We start from the raw sequence: 23097 nt of genomic DNA, 5'->3' as shown, positions 1-23097 counted from the left end.
CTAAGAATGAATAAATTCTCTAATTAAACTCCGCACTATTATTTTGAACACGCCCCTTTTAATGAATGAGACAATTACTCGGAACAATCAGTGTGCATGTCATGACAGCTGGGGTCTGTTGTTTTTCTATTACACTACTACATCTACAAGTAAAGTATTTGCCATGCAGTAATATCACTACTAATAATAACACTGCGGATTTTCAGGTTACTGAGGTTGTAGTACTATTTTTAACATAAGTGCAGAGAAGCTTATTTTAAAATAGCTAGAAAAAAAAATAATGTAGCGTTTAAAAAATAAGATTGAAGAGTCAAGTCGTTCGACACTTAAACTAATCGACGCGGGCTCATCGGATGCTCCTGGGTTTTTTTTCCCCAACAGCTAAAGAACCACTCAATTTAAAAACATTTTTCATTAACATCTAAAGACTCGTGAATATATCAGAGAAAAAGACAAAAAGTCAAGATAGTTACAAATAAACATTCCCATCATTACGGTGGCCCCAGAAGACAATAAACGTGAACCTGACTTTATCAACTTTCCGTTCGCGTTGCTTCCGAACAAGTGTTGCTTTGCCATGGATGGGTCGCACCTGCGCGCGTTTCGCTCGTCTAGCAGCGCCCCCACCCGGTGCTGTCAATTATCCTCCGCATTTCTTATTGCGCATTTCTGCTAGGCGCCAATTTAACGCCTACGGCTTCCCGTCTCAACTGGAAGCGGGCAGTGATGGCGCGTAGAAGGATACAGAGACGTGAGCAGATGGGTGATGGGGAGCTGGAAAAAGATTTATTGGAAACAAGAGACCAGAAGATCAGACTTTTTCTGCAGCAATTTGAAAGTGAAGGTAATTAACAAGGAACTACGTATGTGAGATTTGTAGCGGGCACAAGCCATTTTAAACCAGAAGGAAGACCTGCTGTGCAGTACAAAACCAGCCGTAACAAATAAATATGCGTTTTATTTCCAACTCTGACCTAAAGTTTCGGAATTAATTACTTTGACCCGGAATTATAAAATCATAATAATGGGCGAAATATTACAGAATTTGTGATTAAACTTTCCTGCCTTGTTTAAAAGTGAAAGATTGCCACGTGTACTAAAATTAAACGCATGATTTAAGCATTAATGGAGTAGATTTTTAGTGTGAGTTCACTATATCACCTGCTAGATCTATCACCGATATTCCATTTTTTGAGGGGGGCAAGAACCTGTTAACAACCAGAAGATAACCCGTCCAGTCCCCATTCTATCTGCCGTCCAAAGAAGTTTCGCCCACTGCAGTAACCTAATGAAAATTAAGGGTAGACGCGGATGGTTTCATTTCGATAGCTCCGTATGCATAGATTTCAGCGTATGTACAATACAATCTAATTTTTCAGTTCATGTAAGGAAGCCCCTCAAGCAATTCCTGTTGAAACTGGGAGCGTTTGATTGGATTATTTTAGCTGGAATTGTCAGACTTGTTGCAGATGCAAACGTTTTCGTTTTGTTTTAATCTTTATATATTTAATGACATGCTAAGCATTTTTCCAGCTTTTGTACAGTTGCTAAAGACAGGGACATGATGCAGATTCCTTGATTACAAAGTCCATGTGATGAAAAGTCAAGCAAAATGACACCTTTTATTGGCTAACTTAAAAGATTACAAATATGCAAGCTTTCGAGGCAACGCAGGCCCCTTCTTCAGGCAAGATGTAAGGTGTCATTTTGCTTGACTTTTCACTATATTCATAATGGTTAACACGGTACAAAAGTCCATGTAAGTTTAATCACCTTTGAAATCTTCACCAGGCCAAAGTGGTGCACAAAATGAGATTAATAGCACTTTTATATTAATTACACTGTCTGCCAAACTGTGTTGTATGTTACATATGAGAGAGAACCATCAGTGGATGTGAGAACAGTCCAAACCATGTGTAGCTTTATCTCATTCTGTCCCATTTAAGATATTCCCTGTCTGTAGCTCCTTGACAGCAACTTTATTTTACAGATCTGGTTGTTGTCCAAGTTAAATACAACAGTTGTCTAATCAGTGCTGTTTTGTGGGTAGTGCTAAGTAGATGTTTTAAGTTCCATATCCCAAGTTATGTTACGTATTTGTAGTTTTCTTGAGGTATTTTGTATTTTTATTCCTGTTTGTTTCTTCTTGTGTTTAGTTTTATGCCCAATGTTCTGTATTTTTTTTCTGTGCTTTTATTCCTGTTGTTACAGAACCTTTGCCATGCTCAAACCACCTAACAAAAACTCAATGTATCAATAAGGTTTTATTATAAACTGCACTCAATCAATGATCAGGCTCATGATTCAAACCAAAGGATGCTGAATCTGTGATGCATCTGTGCTAAATTCTGTTCTACCTTGCTGTTGTCATGTAAACCTGTATTTCCAGAATTCAAATAAACAAATTTCTTCCAGGATTGTAATTTTTGGAATGAGGGTGCTTTGTGCACAGAAGTTGGAATATGATTTCAAAGAGTTGGCATAACAATGTTGAAAGAGCTTTGCGTAGAAGTTTAGTCTGTTTAGCAATCAAAATCATCTAAAGTAAAAGTTTTATTTATTTGCTTACCATTAAATTATATTTCATAGTTTGGCAAAACTTTTTTTCTTACTAAAAAATTTAATTTGCCTGATGTATTGGTAGCTGCTAATCATGATTTTTCTGTGCGTTTCTTGTCTGCCTGTGTTACAGCAATAACACTGAATATTAAAATTTTAAAAAGAACTAAGTTTTCTTGTACAAAATGTTCCATATACAGTAAACTTGTGTTTTGTTTCTGCAGCCAAACAAAAAAAATGTGAACAGGAGAAGTATTTGGAAACTCTAGTGACCACAGCACAAAAAACATTCAAAGTTGAGATTCTGAAGATGCCATATTCTCTTCAGAAAACACTTTTGAAAGATGTGACAGGAAGTAAGTGTTGATATTTTAACAAAAGGTAAACTTGAAGTAACAGTTAAACTGATGAGCTACCATTCTGTTGCATCACAAAATGCTGCACAAAGGAAATGTGTCCACAGTATGTGTAAGTGGGGATTCTTTCCTCCAGTTTCGCCTTTCACTTTAATAATTTTGCTTAAATAAATTTCTTGGGATTGATTTACTAATCTAAATGGAGCAGGGAGGCAATGTAAAAAAAAAAAAATTTTTCTTACTTAAATTCACTGGTAGAAGTAACAATCTAAAGATTGATCTGGTTTTCATAACTAGCTAAAACATTCAATGGCTTATTGCAGTGCTTCCATAGTCCAGTCTTTGGGGTTTGTAGATTTTCATCCACACACACACACACACACACACACCCCAAATCATACTATAGTTGGGGTCCAGAATTATTTGGGAAGTGATATAATTTTGTCTGTGTGCTACCACAGTTGACTTGAAATGAAGCAGTCAACATGTGACTGAAGTGTTGGCTCGCAGTTTTAATTTAAGGCGTTTAACAAAAACATTGTATGAGCCATGTAAGCAGCCATTTTTATACATTTTTCTCCCCCCATTTTTCAGGGCTTCAAATGTATTTGGACAAACACGATTATGAAAATAACAATCATTGTTGAAAATCCTTTGCATTCAATGACTGCCTAAAGTCCCATGGCCTTTTCCAAATGCTGGGTTTCCACCCTTCTGATGCTTTGCCAGGCCTTTACTGCAGCTATCTTCAGGTGCTGCTTATTTGTTTTTTGCCTTCAGTTTTGTCTTTAGCAAGGGAAATTCATGTCCCATTGGGTTGAGGTCAATTGAGTGACTTGGCCATTGAAGAATTTTCCACTTATTTCCCTTGAAAACACTTGGTTTGCTGCCACAGTACGTTTTGGCTCATTATAAATCTGTACTGTGAAGCGTTGTCTTATCAGTTTTACAGCATTTGTCTGAATCTGAGCAGATAGTATAGCTGTTCACACTTCAGAAGTCATCCTTCAGGTTTTGCCAGTAGTCCTATCATCAATAAACACCCGTCACCCACTACCATTGGCAGTCACGCATGCCTGTGCCATAACGCTGTTTACCATGTTTCACAGATGGTATGGAATGCTATGGATCATGAGCAGTTCCTTTTCTTTATCATTCTGGTACATATTAATCTTGATTTCATTTGTCGAAAGAAAACTTTTTATATATAAATATTTTCTGGCAGTATAATCTGTCCTTCCTTTGTTTTCGGATTGCCAGTTGTTTCCTCCTTGTGGTAAACCCTCTGTATTTACTTTCGTTAAGTCTTCTCTTGATTGTAGACTTTGGCAATGATAAGCCTACTTCCCAGAGAGTGTTCATGGTTCAGCTAAATGTTGTGAATTTGTTTTTCTTCAAGTAAAGAATTCTGTGATCATCTAGCCCAGTTGTCTTCCATGGTTGTCCAAGCCTTCTTGTGTTGCTGAGCTTACCGGTGCATTCCTTCTCTTTAAGAATGTACCAGATTGTTGATTTGACCACTCCTGGGGCCTCTTGTATAACAACATACATGGACTTCACACTAAACCTGGACAAAACTGGAAATGTGCGTACACACAAAAAAAACTTCAGATGCATAAAACTGTGTGTAAGCAAAGTTTTCTGCATTATCCCAATCCCAATTGATGTAAATGTTGATGCTTGTGCCTACAACCCTACCATGACTCCTCCCAAAATTTCTCCTATTTGGATATGCAAATCAATATAAATAGCCCCTTCCGTTAAGTGTTTTCTTAAAAGACAATGGCAAAAGATTTTATATATATATATATATATATATATATATATATATATATATATATATATATATATAATATACACAGTAATCCCTCCTCCATCGTGGGGGTTGCGTTCCAGAGCCACCCGCAAAATAAGAAAATCCGCGAAGTAGAAACCATATGTTTATATGGTTATTTTTATATTGTCATGCTTGGGTCACAGATTTGCGCAGAAACACAGGAGGTTGTAGAGAGACAGGAACATTATTCAAACACTGCAAACAAACATTTGTCTCTATTTCAAAAGTTTAAACTGTGCTCCATGACAAGACAGAGATGGCAGTTCCGTCTCACAATTAAAAGAATGCAAACATATCTTCCTCTTCAAAGGAGTGCGTGTCAGGAGCAGTGACTGTCACAGAGATAGAGAAAAGCAAACAAATCAATAGGGCTGTTTGGCTTTTAAGTATGCGAAGCACCGCGGCACAAAGCTGTTGAAGGCGGCAGCTCACACCCCCTCCGTCAGGAGCAGAGAAAGAGAGAGAGACAGAGTTTGTTTTTCAATCAAAAATCAATACGTGCCCTTCGAGCTTTTAAGTATGCGAAGCACCGTGCAGCATGTCGTTTCAGGAAGCAGCTGCACAAAAGATAGCAACGTGAAGATAATCTTTCAGCATTTTTAGACGAGCGTCCGTATCGTCTAGGTGTGCGAACAGCCCCCCTGCTCAATCCCCCTACGTCAGGATCAGAGAAAGTCAGCGCAAGAGAGAGAGAAAAGTAAGCTGGGTAGCTTCTCAGCCATCTGCCAATAGCGTCCCTTGTATGAAATCAACTGGGCAAACCAACTGAGGAAGCATGTACCAGAAATTAAAAGACCCATTGTCCGCAGAAATCCGCGAACCAGCAAAAAATCAGCAATATATATTTAAATATGCTTACATATAAAATCCGCGATGGAGTGAAGCCGCGAAAGGCGAAGCACGATATAGCGAGGGATTACTGTATATAAAAATTTCAGCAAGTGTGAAATGGAGATCCTGCTCAGTGAACTGGAAGCAAGTAAAATGTACAATTTGGTGGCTTAAGCAGTGGTATAAGCAAAAAAAAAAAAAAAAAAGACATTGACCTCCTCTACCAGGCTGTGCCACTCCAAAGTTCAAGTACAGAGAATCGCAGAGTGCCCAAAATAAAAAAAAAAATAAATAAATAAAGTGGTCGGATATCAAAGTTGACATGAAAAGGTGAGTCACAGCCCACCCTGAGTGTTGACACTATTGGAGGAGGTAGCGGAAATTCTGGGCTCACACTTTAAGCAGCAAGCTGCTGCAGTTATAGGTGGGTAAGTGGGACTCTGATGTCACAGCGGGTGAAGGTGAGTTTTTACTTTTTTTTTTTTTTTTTTTCCTTGCCATTATCCATACTTGTGTAAATAATTTGCATGTTTAATAAGACAAACTGCCAGCAGATGCAGTATTGCTCTTTATTCTGTTTCAGACAGTATTAGAAAAGGTGACTCCAGGCAGTTATGGTGCTGCTGTTCCAAGCACATCTTTGGGAGCTGGATGCGCACACACCCTTGCTTTGGAAACTGTGTGCTGATGGGAGTTCTGGTCTGGAGTCACAAAATCCAATAGTGGATTCTGCAAGAGATGTGGCCAATGAACTAAGGAATATAAATGCTGTACTTTGATATTAACCACAAATTTAAATGTATTGGTTAGAAAAAAAATAAATGTGGCATCTGATTACCTATTTGTTAAAAAAAAAAAAAATTCTGTTAATTATATTCAAATGAAATTATAATAATTGGGCGAATGGAACATCTTGTCTTTCCAGCAAGATGATCATCTTCCTCTGGTGTCGGAGGAGCTGCGTAAACTCCGCATTTCAGTGACCGCACTGTCTGAGGTGCGTAGACCGCGGACTGGCCAGATCTCTGTAGTTGGATACACCTTTTATTGGTTTGGTCAGTCTGATGGCTGTCATACTCGGGGAGTAGCTGTTGCTGTAGCGGATTGGCTTCTTCTGATGGTGTCTGTCACTCCTTTCAACGAGCGTATTATGAGACTCTAATTATGGCACGCTCTGTGTGCCTTGTCTGTTGTCTTAGTGTATATTCCGACCGTTGTGAGGGAGACATTTTATTCGTAGCTTCGCTCGGTGGTTGATGGGTGCCCACGAGATGACACTCCTCTGGTCATGGGTGACTTCAATGCAGCCACTGGCACTGACAGGGTTGGCTGTGAGGATTGTCTCGGTCCCAATGGGTTTATTGACCATGATGAAAGTGGCTCCATGTTCCTTGACTTTGCAAAAGGTCAGGGGCTGCGAATCACTGGATCCTGGTTCCAGTGCCCAGAACTGCATTGTTGGACTTGGTACTCCAATACTGGTGGTGCAGTGAAGGAGATTGATCACATCCTCATGGGCAGACGCTGGAGGCTCTTGCAAAACTGCAGGGTCTACAGAAGTGCCCAGTTTGTGAATTCTGACCACAGACTTGTTGTTGCTACTCTTAGGATCCAGCTTAGGTCCAGTAGGTAACCACCTACTCGGAAAATGAGCCTGGACTTAGCCACGTTCCAAGACCAGGCTGTTTCTAGTGAGTTTGCATGCAGTTTGTGTGAGGAACTTTCAGATTTGGGTACGATTGCCAATCCTAATGTGATGTGGGAAACCTTCCATGACAAGATCCTGAAGGTTGCTGAGGGTTGTGTTGGTGTTACCGGTGTTCCCAGAAGGAGGTGTTTCATTTCACAGGGCACCCTGGATATCATTGAGAGGAGTTGTAGCGCACAGCTCAATGGCAACTCTCGTCTGTGCCGGGAACTGAGAGGGACGGCTGCGAGGGCTCTGTGGGCAGATAGAGGTGTTTGTTAGAGGAAGCTGTGAGCAAGTGACACACCATCTGTGGTCTAGCGACCCATGTCCTACTTGCAGAAGAATTGAAGCATTACGCACATCTGATTCTGTTCCTCGAAGAGTCGCAGTCAGGGCAGCTGATGGAACAGTCCTTACAGATGACACTGCAGTTGTGACCTGCTGGGCTGGCTACTTTGAGCAGTTGTTCAAAGCTGATCCTCCAGCTAGGACGTTGGATATCTCTGGGTCCACTGTTCTTGAGGCTGATCCTCCAATTCGCTGTGAACCACCCAATCTCACTGAGATTGCATAAGTGGTGAACCAGCTGAGGGAGGGAAAGGCTGCAGGAATCTCTGGTATCCGGGGTGAACTTCTCCAGGTTGGTGGTAAGGCAGTCCTCCTGGCATTGCAAGCAATCTTTGCATCCATTTGGGAGACTGGCATCATCCCAACTGACTGGAAAATGGGACTTGTCATCCCTATCTGGAAAGGGAAGGGTGATTGCCTGGATTGCAGCAACTACAGGGGGATAACACTGCTCTCGGTGCCGGGTAAGGTCCTTGGTAGGGTCATCCTCAATAGGTAAGCAAATGATCCTGGATCCTATCACCGACCGGAACGGTCTGGTTTTACGCCTAAGAAGTCTACCATCGACCGCATCCTGGCACTGAGGGTTCTCATGGAGTGCAAACGCGAGTTTCTTTGTAGCCTTTGTCGATTTTCGCAAAGCGTTCGACTCGGTTGATCGAGCTACCCTGTGGGACATCCTGAGGATTCGCGGGATCCCCTCGAGGTTGTTGGATATCATGGCCGACCTGTACACCGGTACTGTGCGGAGTGGAGGCAGGACCTCTGCGTTTTTTCCCCAGTTGATTCTGGGGTTCATCAGGGGTGTGTTCTTGCTCCTACTCTGGTCAGTGCTTGTATGGACTGGGTGTTGGGCAAGGTCGTGGGGTCCAGTGGCTGTGTGGCATCTGTTGGTGAAGAAAGGTTCACGGATCTTGACTTTGTTGACGATGCTGTGATCTTCGCGGAGTCAATGGAGGCTCTGATCAGGGCGCTCGAGAGACTGCGAGGAGTCAGAGTGTCTGGGCTTGCAAGTGTCCTAGATAAAAACCAAGACCCAGTCCTTTAATGACCTCTTGGGCACAGCCATAACCAGTGTGTCTGTTTGCGGAGAGAGTATTGACCTTGTTGAGAGGTTTACTTACCTTGGCAGTGACACGTCTCTGGTGACTCTTCCTGTGAACTCAGTAGACGGATTGGGAGAGTGTGGGAGGTCATGAGGTTACTGGAAAGGGGTGCGTGGCACTCCTGATATCTATGCAAAAGGACAAAGGTCCAAGTCTTTAGAGTCCTGGTGCTTCCTGTCTTGCTATATGGTTGCGAGACATGGACACTATCCAGTGGCCTGAGATGAAGACTGGACTCCTTTGGTACTGTGTCTCTCCGGAAAATCCTTGGGTATCGTTGGTTTGACTTTGTGTCGAATGAGCGGTTGCTCATGGAGTCCGGAATGAGGCACATTACCTGCATTGTGAGGGAGCGTCAGTTACGGCACTACGGCCATGTGGCACGTTTCCCCGAGGGTGATCCAGCTCGTAAGATCCTCATTGTTGGGGACCCGAGTGGCTGGACCAGACCAAGGGGTCGCCCACGTAACACCTGGCTGTGGCAGATAGAGGGTCATTTCCGGAGGATGGGACTGGACCGCGTGTCTGCCTGGGGGATTGCAAACCGGGATCCCAAATTGTTTCGTTGTGTAGTGGGTGCGGCAACGCACTATACCGGTGCATGGTCCCCAACTTGACTTGAAGTTATAACACTGTCCGATTTGGCTGCTCATTTGGTGGGGTCAGTTTCATCATACATCTCTTCTTGTACAGGAAAGCTACAATTGTGTCCCACATTATGCAGCATACTATATGCTTGCACACTATTAATGTGCTGCTCTATAGTCCACAGACAGAGAGGAAATTCTATTTACATAAGCAAATTCATTCTTTGAAGGCGCTGTTATAGCAATGTGCGTGTAGTCGACCGTTCTTCCCTTACAGCTGGTATACATGACTCAGTGATGACTGAGAAATACCCAATCGATCAGCCAGTTTACATTGAAAAGCTCCTGTGGCTAAAAACCAGAGGTTGGACAGAACCTGTTTGACAGGTAGAGCATGATTCCTCAAAGTCTGCCTTGGTAAAGCCAGCCCCAATTCTGCACACTGCTCCAAGAGGTTAGCTTTTGGAAATCTAAATTGACTTAGAAGCTAGTCATCATCACTGGGCAATAAATCGGTATGATCTGTAAATATGCACTCTCTTCTTATTCTTCTGTTTGTAGTGTCTTCTAACTATGCTGAAGCAGCCATGGTAGTTGGAATAGTTTGTAATCAATCAGTATAATGGTGCACAGAATGGACAGTTACAATCAGGTGCTTTAAATTTGTAAATGATATGCAGTCAGTTTCAGTGTATTTGATAAAGCCCACATCATGGATGCAATCCCACACAAACGGTAGCACTGTTTTGAAACTGGGTGCTGCCCATTCAGAAAGTCAAGTGAAAACGTGCTTACACTTGGTCTGAGACTGGCGTGAAAATGTGCGTAGCTTTATGCTAAGTTTAGGTTTTTACATATTTTGATGTTGCGTATGCCCATTTTTACGCTCACATTTTTGTGTGTTTGCACAATTTATACATGAGGTTTGTGGTGTTGCTATCTCTCGGATGGGTTTGTTTTGTTTTATGTGCCTGATGATGTCCTGTTTTTTTATAATTGCATGGACAGCTCTTTGGACCTCGTATTGAGTATTCACAGCTACAGCTTCCAAATATAAGTTCTTACCTGCTTAATAGTTAATGAGGGACCTGTTCACACCTGGCTATGGAACAGCTTGTCAGTCAATTGTCCAAATACATTTGAGCCCCAGAAAATGGCAGGACCATGTACGGTATTTCTGTTTAAACCCTTTGAATTAATGTTGAAAGCCTACACTTCAACCCTGTAACTGTTTGCCACCTCAGTGGATTTGAAATGAAGTCTGAGCCAAAATTATGAAATTCACTGTCCAAATACTTGTGAACCTAACTGTATATGTAAATGTTATAGGTGTAATAAGACCTACTTTGTATAGATTGCTAGAAAATGAGATAGGGAGCTGTTAAGCTATTTATTTTAGTTAGTTACGTTATATTTGGTTTAATCCCAAAGTGGTTTCATTGTATATTTTATCTTGGCTTTCACAGAAAACAATAGTTATTCAAACCAAAAGCAGCTATAGTATCAACATAAGTTAACTTTGACTAAGCAATGGACAGTTCTCTCTACAGAAACCAATTTGGGGGAAAAATGTAAGGTTTTTGTTAAATATTTCCTAAATCTTAGACATTTATAAATGTTAACAGGGCCATAGTTCACTTTTTTGTTCTCCAAAAAAAAAAAAAAGTTGTCCCCCTACCTGCTCAAGGTTTATTTTTAAAATCACCTTGAATACTGTTAAGAGTTTGACAGATGTAGCTTCACATACTGCACACACAGGAGGGAAACAAAACCTCCACCTTAATAAAAGGACACATATCTGTGTGTCTGTCTGGTTGCTATGTCTCTGTCATTCCAACAGATGGTGTATCACAAACACTTGTAGAAATGTATTTGATTACTGCATGTGTTACAAAATACACTGAAATAATAGATGGCGCACTGCAAACGTTATTGCTGAAGTCTATGTTGATTACTTAGATTTCAACTCATTTAGACGGGTAGCACAGCTAGTGATGACATAAATGAATAAATTATAGATCTAAAAGTTGCCTGTTACTGTTTTAGAAGCTTCAAATATGGTTAAGTATAACCTGTACATGTATGTGTGTAGTTGCAGACTACAGTTGTACTGACTGATTTACAGTAAGGTGTTGAACTTGTGTGAAATATCTGTCCTTTCAAAGTACAGTATATAGTATGTGCTATACAAACATCACAACTAAAGAGTATTTATGTCTGTGGTTGCAAATTTAGTTTACAAAGCTGAAATCAAGTCATCTTAAATTTAATGTAGAACCAGTGACTATAGTGTGTGTGGGGTTGTTTTTTTTTTGTTTTTTTTTTTAATTGGAAAGTTAGCAAACATTGCCCTGCAGAATATTGCAGAGCTTTCTTTCTGAAAAATGCTTCCTATGAAATTAGATCATTTTAATTTTATATTAAATGTTGAAAATGTGCATATTTAAGTTAAATATGATGAGAAAGGCTGAGTGGTTTTGTTTCTTTTTGACAGAAGCTAACCCAGAGGTTATGGATATTTTTGATGTAAGTATTTTTCAAACCTAGTGTTACTTGAAGATTCTGCATTTTTAAGAACCTGATACAGCTTGCGTGTGCCTCCCTTTAAAAGTAATTTTTTTTTGTTTTTTTAAGGAAGAGTGTCCACAAATGAAAACTGTAAAAGCAAAAAGGAATAAAAAGGGTAATTTCATTAAATAGTTTTGTCCTATTTTTAATGAGTTTCGAAGATAATTTTGTCTTCCATGATTTGTTTGTCAAACATTTTACACTTTAAGGTATTTTACATTATTTATTTCTGCTCCTTTTTAAAGATGCTGTTTCCCAGCAAACACCTTCAAGTCTTAAAAGAACATTTTCTGTTCAGCACAAGCACACCGCAAGATCGTTTGCTACGGTAACAATCCTAATTTTGTATATTTCTCCATTTCATGTATTGAATGTACAGTGATTATAAGCTTACTTCTTAAATGGATTGCATTGTAGTATGTGTGATTTAATTACAGCTTTTTGTAGAAGCCAACAATAAGGAATGTTTTCTACTACACTATATACAGTACATATATACAGTGGTGTGAAAAACTATTTGCCCCCTTCCTGATTTCTTATTCTTTTGCATGTTTGTCACACAAAATGTTTCTGATCATCAAACACATTTAACCATTAGTCAAATATAACACAAGTAAACACAAAATGCAGTTTGTAAATGGTGGTTTTTATTATTTAGGGAGAAAAAAAAATCCAAACCTACATGGCCCTGTGTGAAAAAGTAATTGCCCCCCTGAACCTAATAACTGGTTGGGCCACCCTTAGCAGCAATAACTGCAATCAAGCGTTTGCGATAACTTGCAATGAGTCTTTTACAGCGCTCTGGAGGAATTTTGGCCCACTCATCTTTGCAAAATTGTTGTAATTCAGCTTTATTTGAGGGTTTTCTAGCATGAACCGCCTTTTTAAGGTCATGCCATAGCATCTCAATTGGATTCAGGTCAGGACTTTGACTAGGCCACTCCAGAGTCTTCATTTTGTTTTTCTTCAGCCATTCAGAGGTGGATTTGCTGGTGTGTTTTGGGTCATTGTCCTGTTGCAGCACCCAAGATCGCTTCAGCTTGAGTTGACGAACAGATGGCCGGACATTCTCCTTCAGGATTTTTTGGTAGACAGTAGAATTCATGGTTCCATCTATCACAGCAAGCCTTCCAGGTCCTGAAGCAGCAAAACAACCCCAGACCATCACACTACCACCACCATATTTTACTGTTGGTATGATGTTCTTTTTCTGAAATGCTGTGTTCCTTTTACGCCAGATGTAACGGGACATTTGCCTTCCAAAAAGTTCAACTTTTGTCTCATCAGTCCACAAGGTATTTTCCCAAAAGTCTTGGCAATCATTGAGATGTTTTTTAGCAAAATTGAGACGAGCCCTAATGTTCTTTTTGCTTAACAGTGGTTTGCGTCTTGGAAATCTGCCATGCAGGCCGTTTTTGCCCAGTCTCTTTCTTATGGTGGAGTCGTGAACACTGACCTTAATTGAGGCAAGTGAGGCCTGCAGTTCTTTAGACGTTGTCCTGGGGTCTTTTGTGACCTCTTGGATGAGTCGTCTCTGCGCTCTTGGGGTAATTTTGGTCGGCCGGCCACTCCTGGGAAGGTTCACCACTGTTCCATGTTTTTGCCATTTGTGGATAATGGCTCTCACTGTGGTTCGCTGGAGTCCCAAAGCTTTAGAAATGGCTTTATAACCTTTACCAGACTGATAGATCTCAATTACTGCTGTTCTCATTTGTTCCTGAATTTCTTTGGATCTTGGCATGATGTCTAGCTTTTGAGGTGCTTTTGGTCTACTTCTGTGTCAGGCAGCTCCTATTTAAGTGATTTCTTGATTGAAACAGGTGTGGCAGTAATCAGGCCTGGGGGTGGCTACGGAAATTGAACTCAGGTGTGATACACCACAGTTAGGTTATTTTTTAACAAGGGGGCAATTACTTTTTCACACAGGGCCATGTAGGTTTGGATTTTTTTTCTCCCTAAATAATAAAAACCATCATTTAAAAACTGCATTTTGTGTTTACTTGTATTATATTTGACTAATGGTTAAATGTGTTTGATGATCAGAAACATTTTGTGTGACAAACATGCAAAAGAATAAGAAATCAGGAAGGGGGCAAATAATTTTTCACACCACTGTGTGTGTGTGTGTGTGTGTGTGTGTATGTATATATATATATATATATATATATATATATATATATATATATATAAAAAATATAGTAATTCTGTGTTCCTGATTGCATTAGGAGTTTAACAATTTTGCTTCCAGTGCGTTTTTATTGGGCAGGAATATCTTAAATATTTGAAAGTCATGAAAAACCATGCTCTATTTGGTGTTTGTTAAATTGAATTCCACATTTTTCTACAGCAGCCCGCCACCATCCTCCATTTCCACAAGAAGGAAAGTCAAATTGTAAGCTCTAGGTGGTTTACAGGAAGGGAGGGTTTAGTTTAATTAGCAGAGTATTGTAACATGTAATTGTTTAACCATTATTTCCTTTTTATTATAGACAGCAAGTTTTCCACCCCCCAAGCATTTTCTGACATGGTTACTTTTATGAACTATATAAATATTTTTTTTTTGTTTTCAAGGTGGGGGTTGACAACTGCTCTTTAGCTTATTAACTTAAAGCCATTATATAGAGCCCTTACTACGTATATACTTAAGAATAAATTCTTTGAAATGCCAAAGGTGTAGCTGGTTATAAAAATGCTTGCTGTAAGTTACCCTTATTCATATGATCTGGTTTGGTTCTTTACTGATCCAAATTTATCATGAGTGACCTCGTTAAACCTAATACTGTACAAGAGATCTTTTAAAATTCATCTAGTAAAATGAATTGGGATAAAACTGTGGCTTTTCAGTCACTTCATTGCAGCTAGGATAACATTCAGCATTTCTCACAGCAACAATTAGATAAAGGTTATGAATGCTGAACTTAATGCCTGGGTGTCTTAGACGTTTATGCTATCATATAATATTGTAAAAACCGAATACAATACTTAAAACATCAAGTACAGTAATATTGTTAGGACCTTTTGCCCAATTCAACAGCTTACCCCACAACGTTTACACAGATTTCACTGATTAAAGGTTTATACATTCATTCTTTCAGCAATATTCCTCTATCTCCTTTTTTTGGGGCACAGCTGCTGCTGTATTACTCCTACTTCCTCAGATATGCAGATAATCTTCATGCACTTCCAGCATCACCGCTTGCTCTGCTGGTATGAAGGTTGTTCCCTTTGCTTCTAAGACTTGTAGTCTCTTGTTGATTCGCTGTTTGCTGCTCATCTTGCTCACGGGGAAAAGTTACAAGCCCTTCCTTTTGTTAATGGGGATGGACCTATCCCGGATTGCATAAGTTGACTGAAATCTGGTGTTCTGGAACCAGCTATCTGCTGGTGCAAATTGTGCTATAGGAAGCCAGAGTTTGTTTGAGATCCATAATTATCTTTCTGGAACAGACCCCAAATGTTTTACCTAATTTTAATAGTGTTTTGTTTTGGGTCTAGAGTGTCCTCCTTTAATCATTTTTAATAGGGTTATAGTTTTAAATCTTTAAGACTGCCCATTTTTAATATAATGAAAAATCTCTCCGCACTGTTACTTTTTAATAGTGACTTCCTGTATTGAAAAAGCAATGTCGGGAAATGTGATAACATTAGTAACAATAAAACTGAACCTGAAGCACCACCCACAAGTAAATGTTAATTCTGCATCCCCTACAAGTTCATAGATTTAGAACCATGAGTGTGCTCCACACACATTAAGGTAGTATATAAGTGAGCAAGTATCAGAATAACTATTTGTGAATCTAGTCTAAAATACAATAACATTTCTAACATACAGTAGTTAAAGGTGTCTGGCAGCAGATCATTCTGTGTTAGTCTCCACCTAAAGCAGAAGTGTAATGCTATTAAACTATAGCTCCCCATTTACATTTTTAACTTGCATGTTGTTGAGTTGTCCATCTCTACATGCCTGGGGCCAGTTAAAATACCTGACATTCTCCCTCACTTAGCCTGTTGCTTCTCTAGCACCTGCAAATTTGCATCTTGTTCATTCACAGTCTACTCTGCTTTTATATCTGACAAGCATTTGCCAGCAGCCTACTATTCAGTCCGATTCCAGCACATAGAAAATACTGTATGATAATGACCAAAAAAAGTATACTGTATTCATAAAACTGCAATTTTCAGTGCTTCTATCCCTGTACAGGGCCATAGAAAAGCTTATGAATAACCCAACTGAATTACTTACCTGCAAGTAATGTTGCATTTAATGATTGGGGGGAAAAATCCTAGGCTTGCCTGCACAGAAATTTTTTTTCTACTCTTTTTGCCTTTTGTCCTAGTGAGATTTTCATTCTTGTGCTTTTCAAAAAACTTTAGTTGGCAGACAATGGCTGATCAGTGTCCTAAACAAATTCTTTGGGGTTGGGTATTTTGTTCAAGCAGCAATAATATGAAAGTCCTCCTTCATCAGACTTAACTTGAGATTGCTAAACAATTTTGATCTTTCTCTGTGTCTTTGCAACATTCGGTAATATGTTTCTATAAAAACCTAGTTCCTGGTAACATTAGTGCCTTTTTAAACTGCAGAATATAGTGAGTATTCTTTTCTTTTTTGCCCTATTTTTGCCACAAGGGTTAAATAAATCCTTGACTAAAACCTGGCTGCTGCAGTGTAAGAGAGAAAAAAGAAATTTATTACTGAAAAAGACCAAATGTATTTTGCTCAGCTCTGACTTTTATACAGAGACCAGCCAGCTCTACACGGCGTTGTGAAGAGGGGGGTTGAACGCACTCCAAAGAGACTTGGTTGCTGCTTCGAAACCCCTCAAATGGTGACACAATTGGAAACAAATAACAGTTGTGTGTGGTGGTGTTTTTTTTTTGTTTTTTTTTTCTCTCCTAACTTCTTTTTGCTCGATCAGCTGCTGGCTTGCTGCTGCTGCCGTGCCACGTGATCTGCATTTTGTGTGGCGCTTCGAATGTTTACAAGCCTCTACAGCACTTGTCCTTTTGTCTCTGTTCTCCGCCAGACCTCCTCAAACATTCCATCACTTTTCGCTCTTCCGTTATTTCACTGAGGAGTAATTTCCGTTTGTTTGCACTAATGCGATCTTTACTCGTTTTTTTGAGACTTTCGAATTTTCCTACTTGCATTATCTCTAACCTGCTCTGCATGTGTATCATGGGACTTGCTTCCAAAGGTTGTAAGTATGACGTGACTTGTCTGTCTCGCGGGACGTGAAAGTGTCTCGGTCTCTCTTCAAAATATCACTTCTCATCACAGGAAAAAAGTCTTATATTGTTGCAAGATTATTTTATTTATTCTCGTCTCATTGCAATAACCACCATTTCACTTCAGAAGTGTTGATATTTAGACTTGAGATCCAGGGTTTCACGGAGTTCTGTGGTCTGCACAGTTGATTTGAGTAGAATTGAATTAAAGTGTGTTTACAGGTAGAGAGCTGTGTGTTGCTCTGCCACAACTTCTTTCATTTCAGATTGGCTAGAAGCTGCAGTAGACTTTCAATAAAATGACTCAGGAAAATTTTTTTTTTGTGTTTTTCAATTACAAAACAATTTACTAGATGGTTTTACTTAACTATCCTATGTTTACATTGGATTACTGACACATTTTCTTTCAGATCCAAAGGGTAACGGGTAAAGAGTCACAAGTTGCCGGCCTCTGCATGTGTCTGGCAAAGGGTAAATGTGCTACTCTGTACTTGGTGGTGTTAGGTACATTTAACAGACTAGTCAATAATATTTATCTGGGTTGTGTATTGAAACCTTTTCCTTTAGTGCACTTGCAAGTAATAAAGGTGGCAAATAGCAGGTGTATTTAGCAGACCGAGTGATTGTATTTATCTGTCCTGTTAGAAGAAATCCAGTAGCTCCAATGTTCATCCCAATGCTAGTCACTAGCATGAATTTCTGAAGTTAATCTGCTTCACATCATTTAAAGAACAATTGTTTTGGGGAACTAAGTGAGTGTAAATGGGTTAATTACAGCATGGTACTGATATCTTGTCCTGCTCTGCAGTTCCAGAGAGTTTAGTTTTCAGGTGTGCATGTATGGAACCAGTGCTGCTGTGGAACATCATCGTTTTTTTTACATAGTGAATAAATAGCCATTCTGTCAGTTTTTCTAGTGAAATACTCTAACACAGAGGAGCCATTTGGAGGAGGGACCTTAACCTACAGAATGTGGTGTAGCTGCTGCCGTGAAACTGTACAGTGCATTGTAGCATGGTGGCACACCATTTTGTGGAAGGGGCAGGAACAATTGATTAATAAAATATGACTAGGTTTTGTTTTTTTTTTTTGTTTTTTTTGCAATCCGTTTATATTGAATAACTGTAGCAGCCCTAAAACCTCCATTACGTTTAACTAGAAAATGGCTGAAAGGCTGTAAAATCCATCGATATCTAACCATTTCTGCATTGTGACTATTTGGTGTTCCCTGTGTTTACTGATTGAAGTTAGCCTATTAAACCCCATTCATAATGGAGATCAGGGATTGTTTTTTTTCCCCATTTAAAAAAACTAGTACTGGTCATAATACAATAATGTAATTAATGTTTTATATTAACTTTATTTGAGCTGGACCGTAAGTCCCATCCTCACCCCAAACCAGACTTAAGGAATCTGCACGAATCTTTGCTCTTAAAAATTTCTGTTTAGCTTTGTGATGATAGATAAATACTTTATTCATCCTCTCGGGGAAATTTAGCACACCTTCACTGCCTTTTGTCTGTTTCCTTACAATCCTGTAACTTGAGTATAGAATGTCTTAAATCGAACATCTTCTAGATTTGTTCCCTGACCTATTCTTGTTTTGCAGCCTTCTAGTAAATCCAAATCTCTGGCAGACTTAAATTCCACTAAGAAAAAGGTACAGCAGTTACCCAGGTAAGGATAAGCCGGAGTATTCTTGTCTTGCCAGTCTTGTTTCCATCTTTCTAGTTCTTATTTTCCTTTTATTTGCAACTTCAATCATTGCCCAGGACATATGGAATCACTTTTATCTCATTCCTGATCCACTCTTTCACCTTTTTGTTCCCTAGGTACACCTGGCACCCTCCTCCATATGCACTGCATTCCTCTATTATCTTTCTCATTGCTTATTGTATAAGCCAGTTTGTTTGTCTGTAAATATTAATCCTGTTCCCAAACACTTATTGTACTGGGATTTTCAATATTTTGGCTTGCCTTTTGCCAGTGTGACCTGCCCTATGGTGGCACTGCAGCTGCAAATTCTTAATTAGGCATCTCCTTGTGTGTGTGTATGCATATTTTTTTTAATTTACTTGGAAATGACTCGAATTAGTGTGATGTTCTAGGAATTCATTGAGATCTAGTCCAGTTCAGTGAAAACTCTGAACATCTTGGTTACTACCCCCCCAGTTTCAGTTTTCTTCCATCAGTTAAAAATTGGATCAAATTACTGGAGGCTGCACTAACTTATAGTATATTTATATGCATTCTACTCTTAACTACCGTCTTGTGTTTATAATAATGGTGCTGTTTGTATATGTGGTTAAATCTAACAAATCTATGAAAACCTCGGACTTCACTTTCCAAGATAACTAGTATAATATTGTGACCTTACTTGTAAACTCTACATTCAGCATTTGCTAAATTGTTTTTTCAAACAGTGCTTTCTCTCTTCTAAACAGATCTGCAACTTTAAATAGAGACAAGGGGTATAGCAGCTTACCTCTCTGTATTAATCAAGACATTCCATTTGCAAATATACCAACTTCTAAAGGACAGGTAAGAGTTTGTATTCAGGACGATAATGCATACAATTCAGATGATGGCTTCTGTTTATTTCTCTTACAGTGGCAGTAATATGACCATTTACAATGATCTTTAGCAGATTCTGTGTTTTTATCATCTTAAATATTTAAGGCTGATATTCTTCGGGGCGGCACGTTGGCACAGTGGTAGCGCTGCTGCCTCGCAGTAAGGAGACCCAGGTTCACTTCCCGGGTCCTCCCTGTGTGGAGTTTGCATGTTCTCCCCGTGTCTGCGTAGGTTTTCTCCGGGTGCTCCGGTTTCCTCTCACAGTCCAAAGACATGCAGGTTAGGTCGATTGGCAATTCTAAATTGGCCCTAGTGTGTGCTGGGTGTGTTTGTGTGTGTCCTGCGGTGGGTTGGCACCTTGCCCAGGATTGGTTCCCTGCCTTGTTCCCTGTGTTGGCTGGGATTGGCTCCAGCAGACCCCCGTGACCCTGTGTTCAAATTTAGCGGGTTGGAAAATGGATGGATGGATGGATGATATTCTTCGCTAACACAGATTGTCTTTATTTAGCATCTCTCAAAGATGGGTTACCTGAAAAAAGGTAAACATTTCACCATGTTTTGTTTTGTACTTCTACATCCTCTTTTTATATTTCCCATAAAGATTTTAAAAAGTAATCAAAATGTGCAGACTATTAAGTGAAGGGCAAGGTCAGTGACGCAGATAAGATTTTGGAAAGGTTCGTGTGGAAGCTGCTGTTTTGATTCAAGTTGATTTTTAACTGCTATGCCCTTGCAAAGTTTTCTGCGTGCTAAAAATGCAGAGGTGCATCTGTATTTTAAAATTGTGGTAAAACTACATGTAAAGCACTGGGGGATACTAATCACTATGGAAGGCGCTTCATACAAAGAATTTTTGCTTTGACCTGTCAAAAATCACTAAGTACCAAAGGCCTGAAAACATAACTGTGTAGCAGCTTTTTTGTAGTATCGGTAGTACCAAATATTGTATGAGCCGTTTGGGAATGACTGCCATTTTTCTGTATAGCCTCCCTATTTCTAGAGGCTTGCATGAATTTGGAAATTTGACTGACAAACTGTTTCATAACCAAGCTGGAGCAGTTCCCTCATTATTTCATTAATTATTAAGCAGGTAAAATGACCAGAATTGATTCCAAGTGTGGAATATGCATTTGGAAGCATTTGGACCTCTCAATATGAGGACCATAGAGCTAACCATGCTAGTAAAATGAGCTATCACTGGGCAGAGAAAACAAAACAAACCTTTAGAGAGATGGCAGAAACGTGGAGTGGTCAAATCATCCATCTGCTACGTTCTCAAAAAGAGGGAACACACTGAACTCTGCAACACCAGAAGGTCTGAAAAAACAACTGAAGACAACAGTTCTGGATGACTACAGAATTCTGTCCTTTTGTCCCTTCACAACATTTGAACAAACCAAGAACATTCACCAGGACGGTAGACCCATCATTACCAAAGTCTACATTCAAGAGTAGATTTCATGAAAAATAGAGAGGGTTTACCACAAGGTACAAACCCAGTGGTAAACCTCAACCATAGGAAGAACAGATATGACTTTGCCAGAAAACATTTTTAAACGCTTGTCCATGTCTGCAACAATTTTCTTTAGAATTGGGAATTAAAGATCAATATTTACCAGAATTTTGGAAAGAAAACAGTGTGGAGAAGAAATGACTCCTGATCTGATGAATACCACATCATCTGTGAAACATGTTGGAGTGAGTTTTATGGCCTGATCATGCATGGCTACAAATTGAAGTCCGTCACCAGTGTGTGCTGATAATATGAATGCTGACAGAAGTAGCAGGATGAATTCCCAAGTTTATAGGTCTAAAATATCTGCTCAGATTCCACCAAATGCTGCAAAACTGATAGGATAACACTTCACATTACAGATGGACAACGAGCCAAAACATGCTGCAAAAGCAAACCAAGTGCTTTTCAACGCAAAGTAGTAGAATATTCTTCAATGGCCAACACAATCAACTGACCTCAACCCAATGGAATGTGTATCACTTGCTGAAGACCAAACTGATGGCAGAAAGTCCATCAAACAAGCAGCACCTGAAGACTAATGCAGTAAAGGCCTGGCAAAGTATTACTAGGGTGAAAACCCAGCACTTGGTGAAGTCTGGAACTTCAGGCAGTCATTGACTGTAAAGGATTTTTAACCAGATATTGAAAATGACCATTATATTTATGATTGTTAAGTTTGTCCAAATACTTTTGAGCTCCTGGAAATGGGGTGGGGGTGGGGAGGGTGCTATGAAGAAAAATGACCGTCCTTCTTAAACTGCTCATATATAAACACCTTAAATTAAAGGTAAAAGTTTATACTTCAATCTCCTAATTTGCTTAATTTCAAATCCATTGTGCTGGCGTACAGAGCCAAAATTATGAAAATTCTCACTGTCCAAATACTTACTTATGGACCTAACTATACATGTCTTGTACCCGCTACATATGCAAGTATAGAAGGCGTGTGTATACTGCATGAATAAAGACTGGGCAAAAAGTAACCATTATGTTCCATGGGAATTTATTTGTCACCCCTTTGTTTTTTAGCCTCTATGCTTATTTGACAAGAATGATGTAAATTTTGACCTGATTGATAAGAAGGCTTTACAGCACATGCAGGAGTTAATGGTGAGTAATGCATTCTGATGTTGAACAGATGACGGAGAATGAGAATGAGCCACTAATTTTTCTTTTACCGTTGCAGAGTATGATGGGGCATTTGTGCAGTCAGGCAAAAGTCAACCAGCTGTAACGACACTGTGTGTGTGTCTGGTAGTTTTGTGTGTTTAATGTGAGCTTTTTGTAAATAAAATTTATATACTTTTTTCCTCTGGTGTCTTGTGGACTGTTTCAGCTAATTTGTTGGTAGGTTTTAAGTAATTTCCGTGTGTTTCTCAGTGTATGAATTGTTGAGCACAAACCAGTTGCTGAATGCTTCAGTCCATTGCAACTGTTGTGGTTTTCCTCCTTTAGAAATCAAAACCACTTCTAGCACGGGTGTCAAGGGTATGTGAATATCCATAGGCACCCTGTATGTAACTTTTGTTTGACTTTTTTTGTACTCTTTATCATTTAATCAGTTCCTTACCACAGTTCAATTTGCCAAGAAACCTCATGGACCAGGTGACCTCATTTTTGCTATGTTTGATACCACATCAGTTTAGAGGTTTTGAATGTAACTTTTTTTTTTTGTTCATATTGTTGTTGTCCGTACGTGATGAGTTAGCAGTATTTCTCTTTTGACACTTACTACCAAAAAATACTTAATGCCATGTATGCTACCTCCCTGTCTCATTTAAAGTATAAATGTGGGTGAAAGATCCCCCCCCCCCCCCATCAGAATTTTAATCGTGGATTCTAACCACTCCGTCCAGCTTCACTCTAAGCATTGTCACCTAAATCATCTTTTGCTTG

At 39.5% G+C, this 23097-nt stretch overlaps 1 protein-coding gene across 1 annotated transcript; it reads left to right on the top strand.

Moving 5' to 3' along the window:
* Window positions 1–537: 537 nt before the first annotated feature.
* Window positions 538–22473, top strand: cdca9 (cell division cycle associated 9). Its single transcript, XM_028809651.2, has 9 exons — window positions 538–844; window positions 2784–2915; window positions 11809–11840; window positions 11949–11997; window positions 12128–12210; window positions 18721–18788; window positions 19556–19652; window positions 22231–22311; window positions 22388–22473. The coding sequence occupies exons 1-9, from the start codon at window positions 727–729 to the stop codon at window positions 22433–22435; spliced, it is 708 nt and encodes a 235-aa protein (XP_028665484.1). The 5' UTR covers window positions 538–726; the 3' UTR covers window positions 22436–22473.
* Window positions 22474–23097: the final 624 nt, after the last annotated feature.

The sequence above is a fragment of the Erpetoichthys calabaricus genome, chromosome 9 (assembly GCF_900747795.2).
Source record: "Erpetoichthys calabaricus chromosome 9, fErpCal1.3, whole genome shotgun sequence".
Taxonomy (NCBI): Eukaryota; Metazoa; Chordata; class Cladistia; order Polypteriformes; family Polypteridae; genus Erpetoichthys; species Erpetoichthys calabaricus.
The sequence above is the reverse complement of the archived record's forward strand: the minus strand, read 5'-3'. Positions and strand labels throughout refer to the sequence as shown.

Coding starts and splice junctions, on each gene's coding strand:
- cdca9 (XM_028809651.2), top strand. CDS start 727: ATGGCGCGTAGAAGGATACAGAGACGTGAGCAGATGGGTGATGGGGAG. Junction 12,211..18,720: donor CCGCAAGATCGTTTGCTACG/GTAACAATCCTA, acceptor CTTGTTTTGCAG/CCTTCTAGTAAATCCAAATC. Junction 22,312..22,387: donor AGCACATGCAGGAGTTAATG/GTGAGTAATGCA, acceptor TTACCGTTGCAG/AGTATGATGGGGCATTTGTG.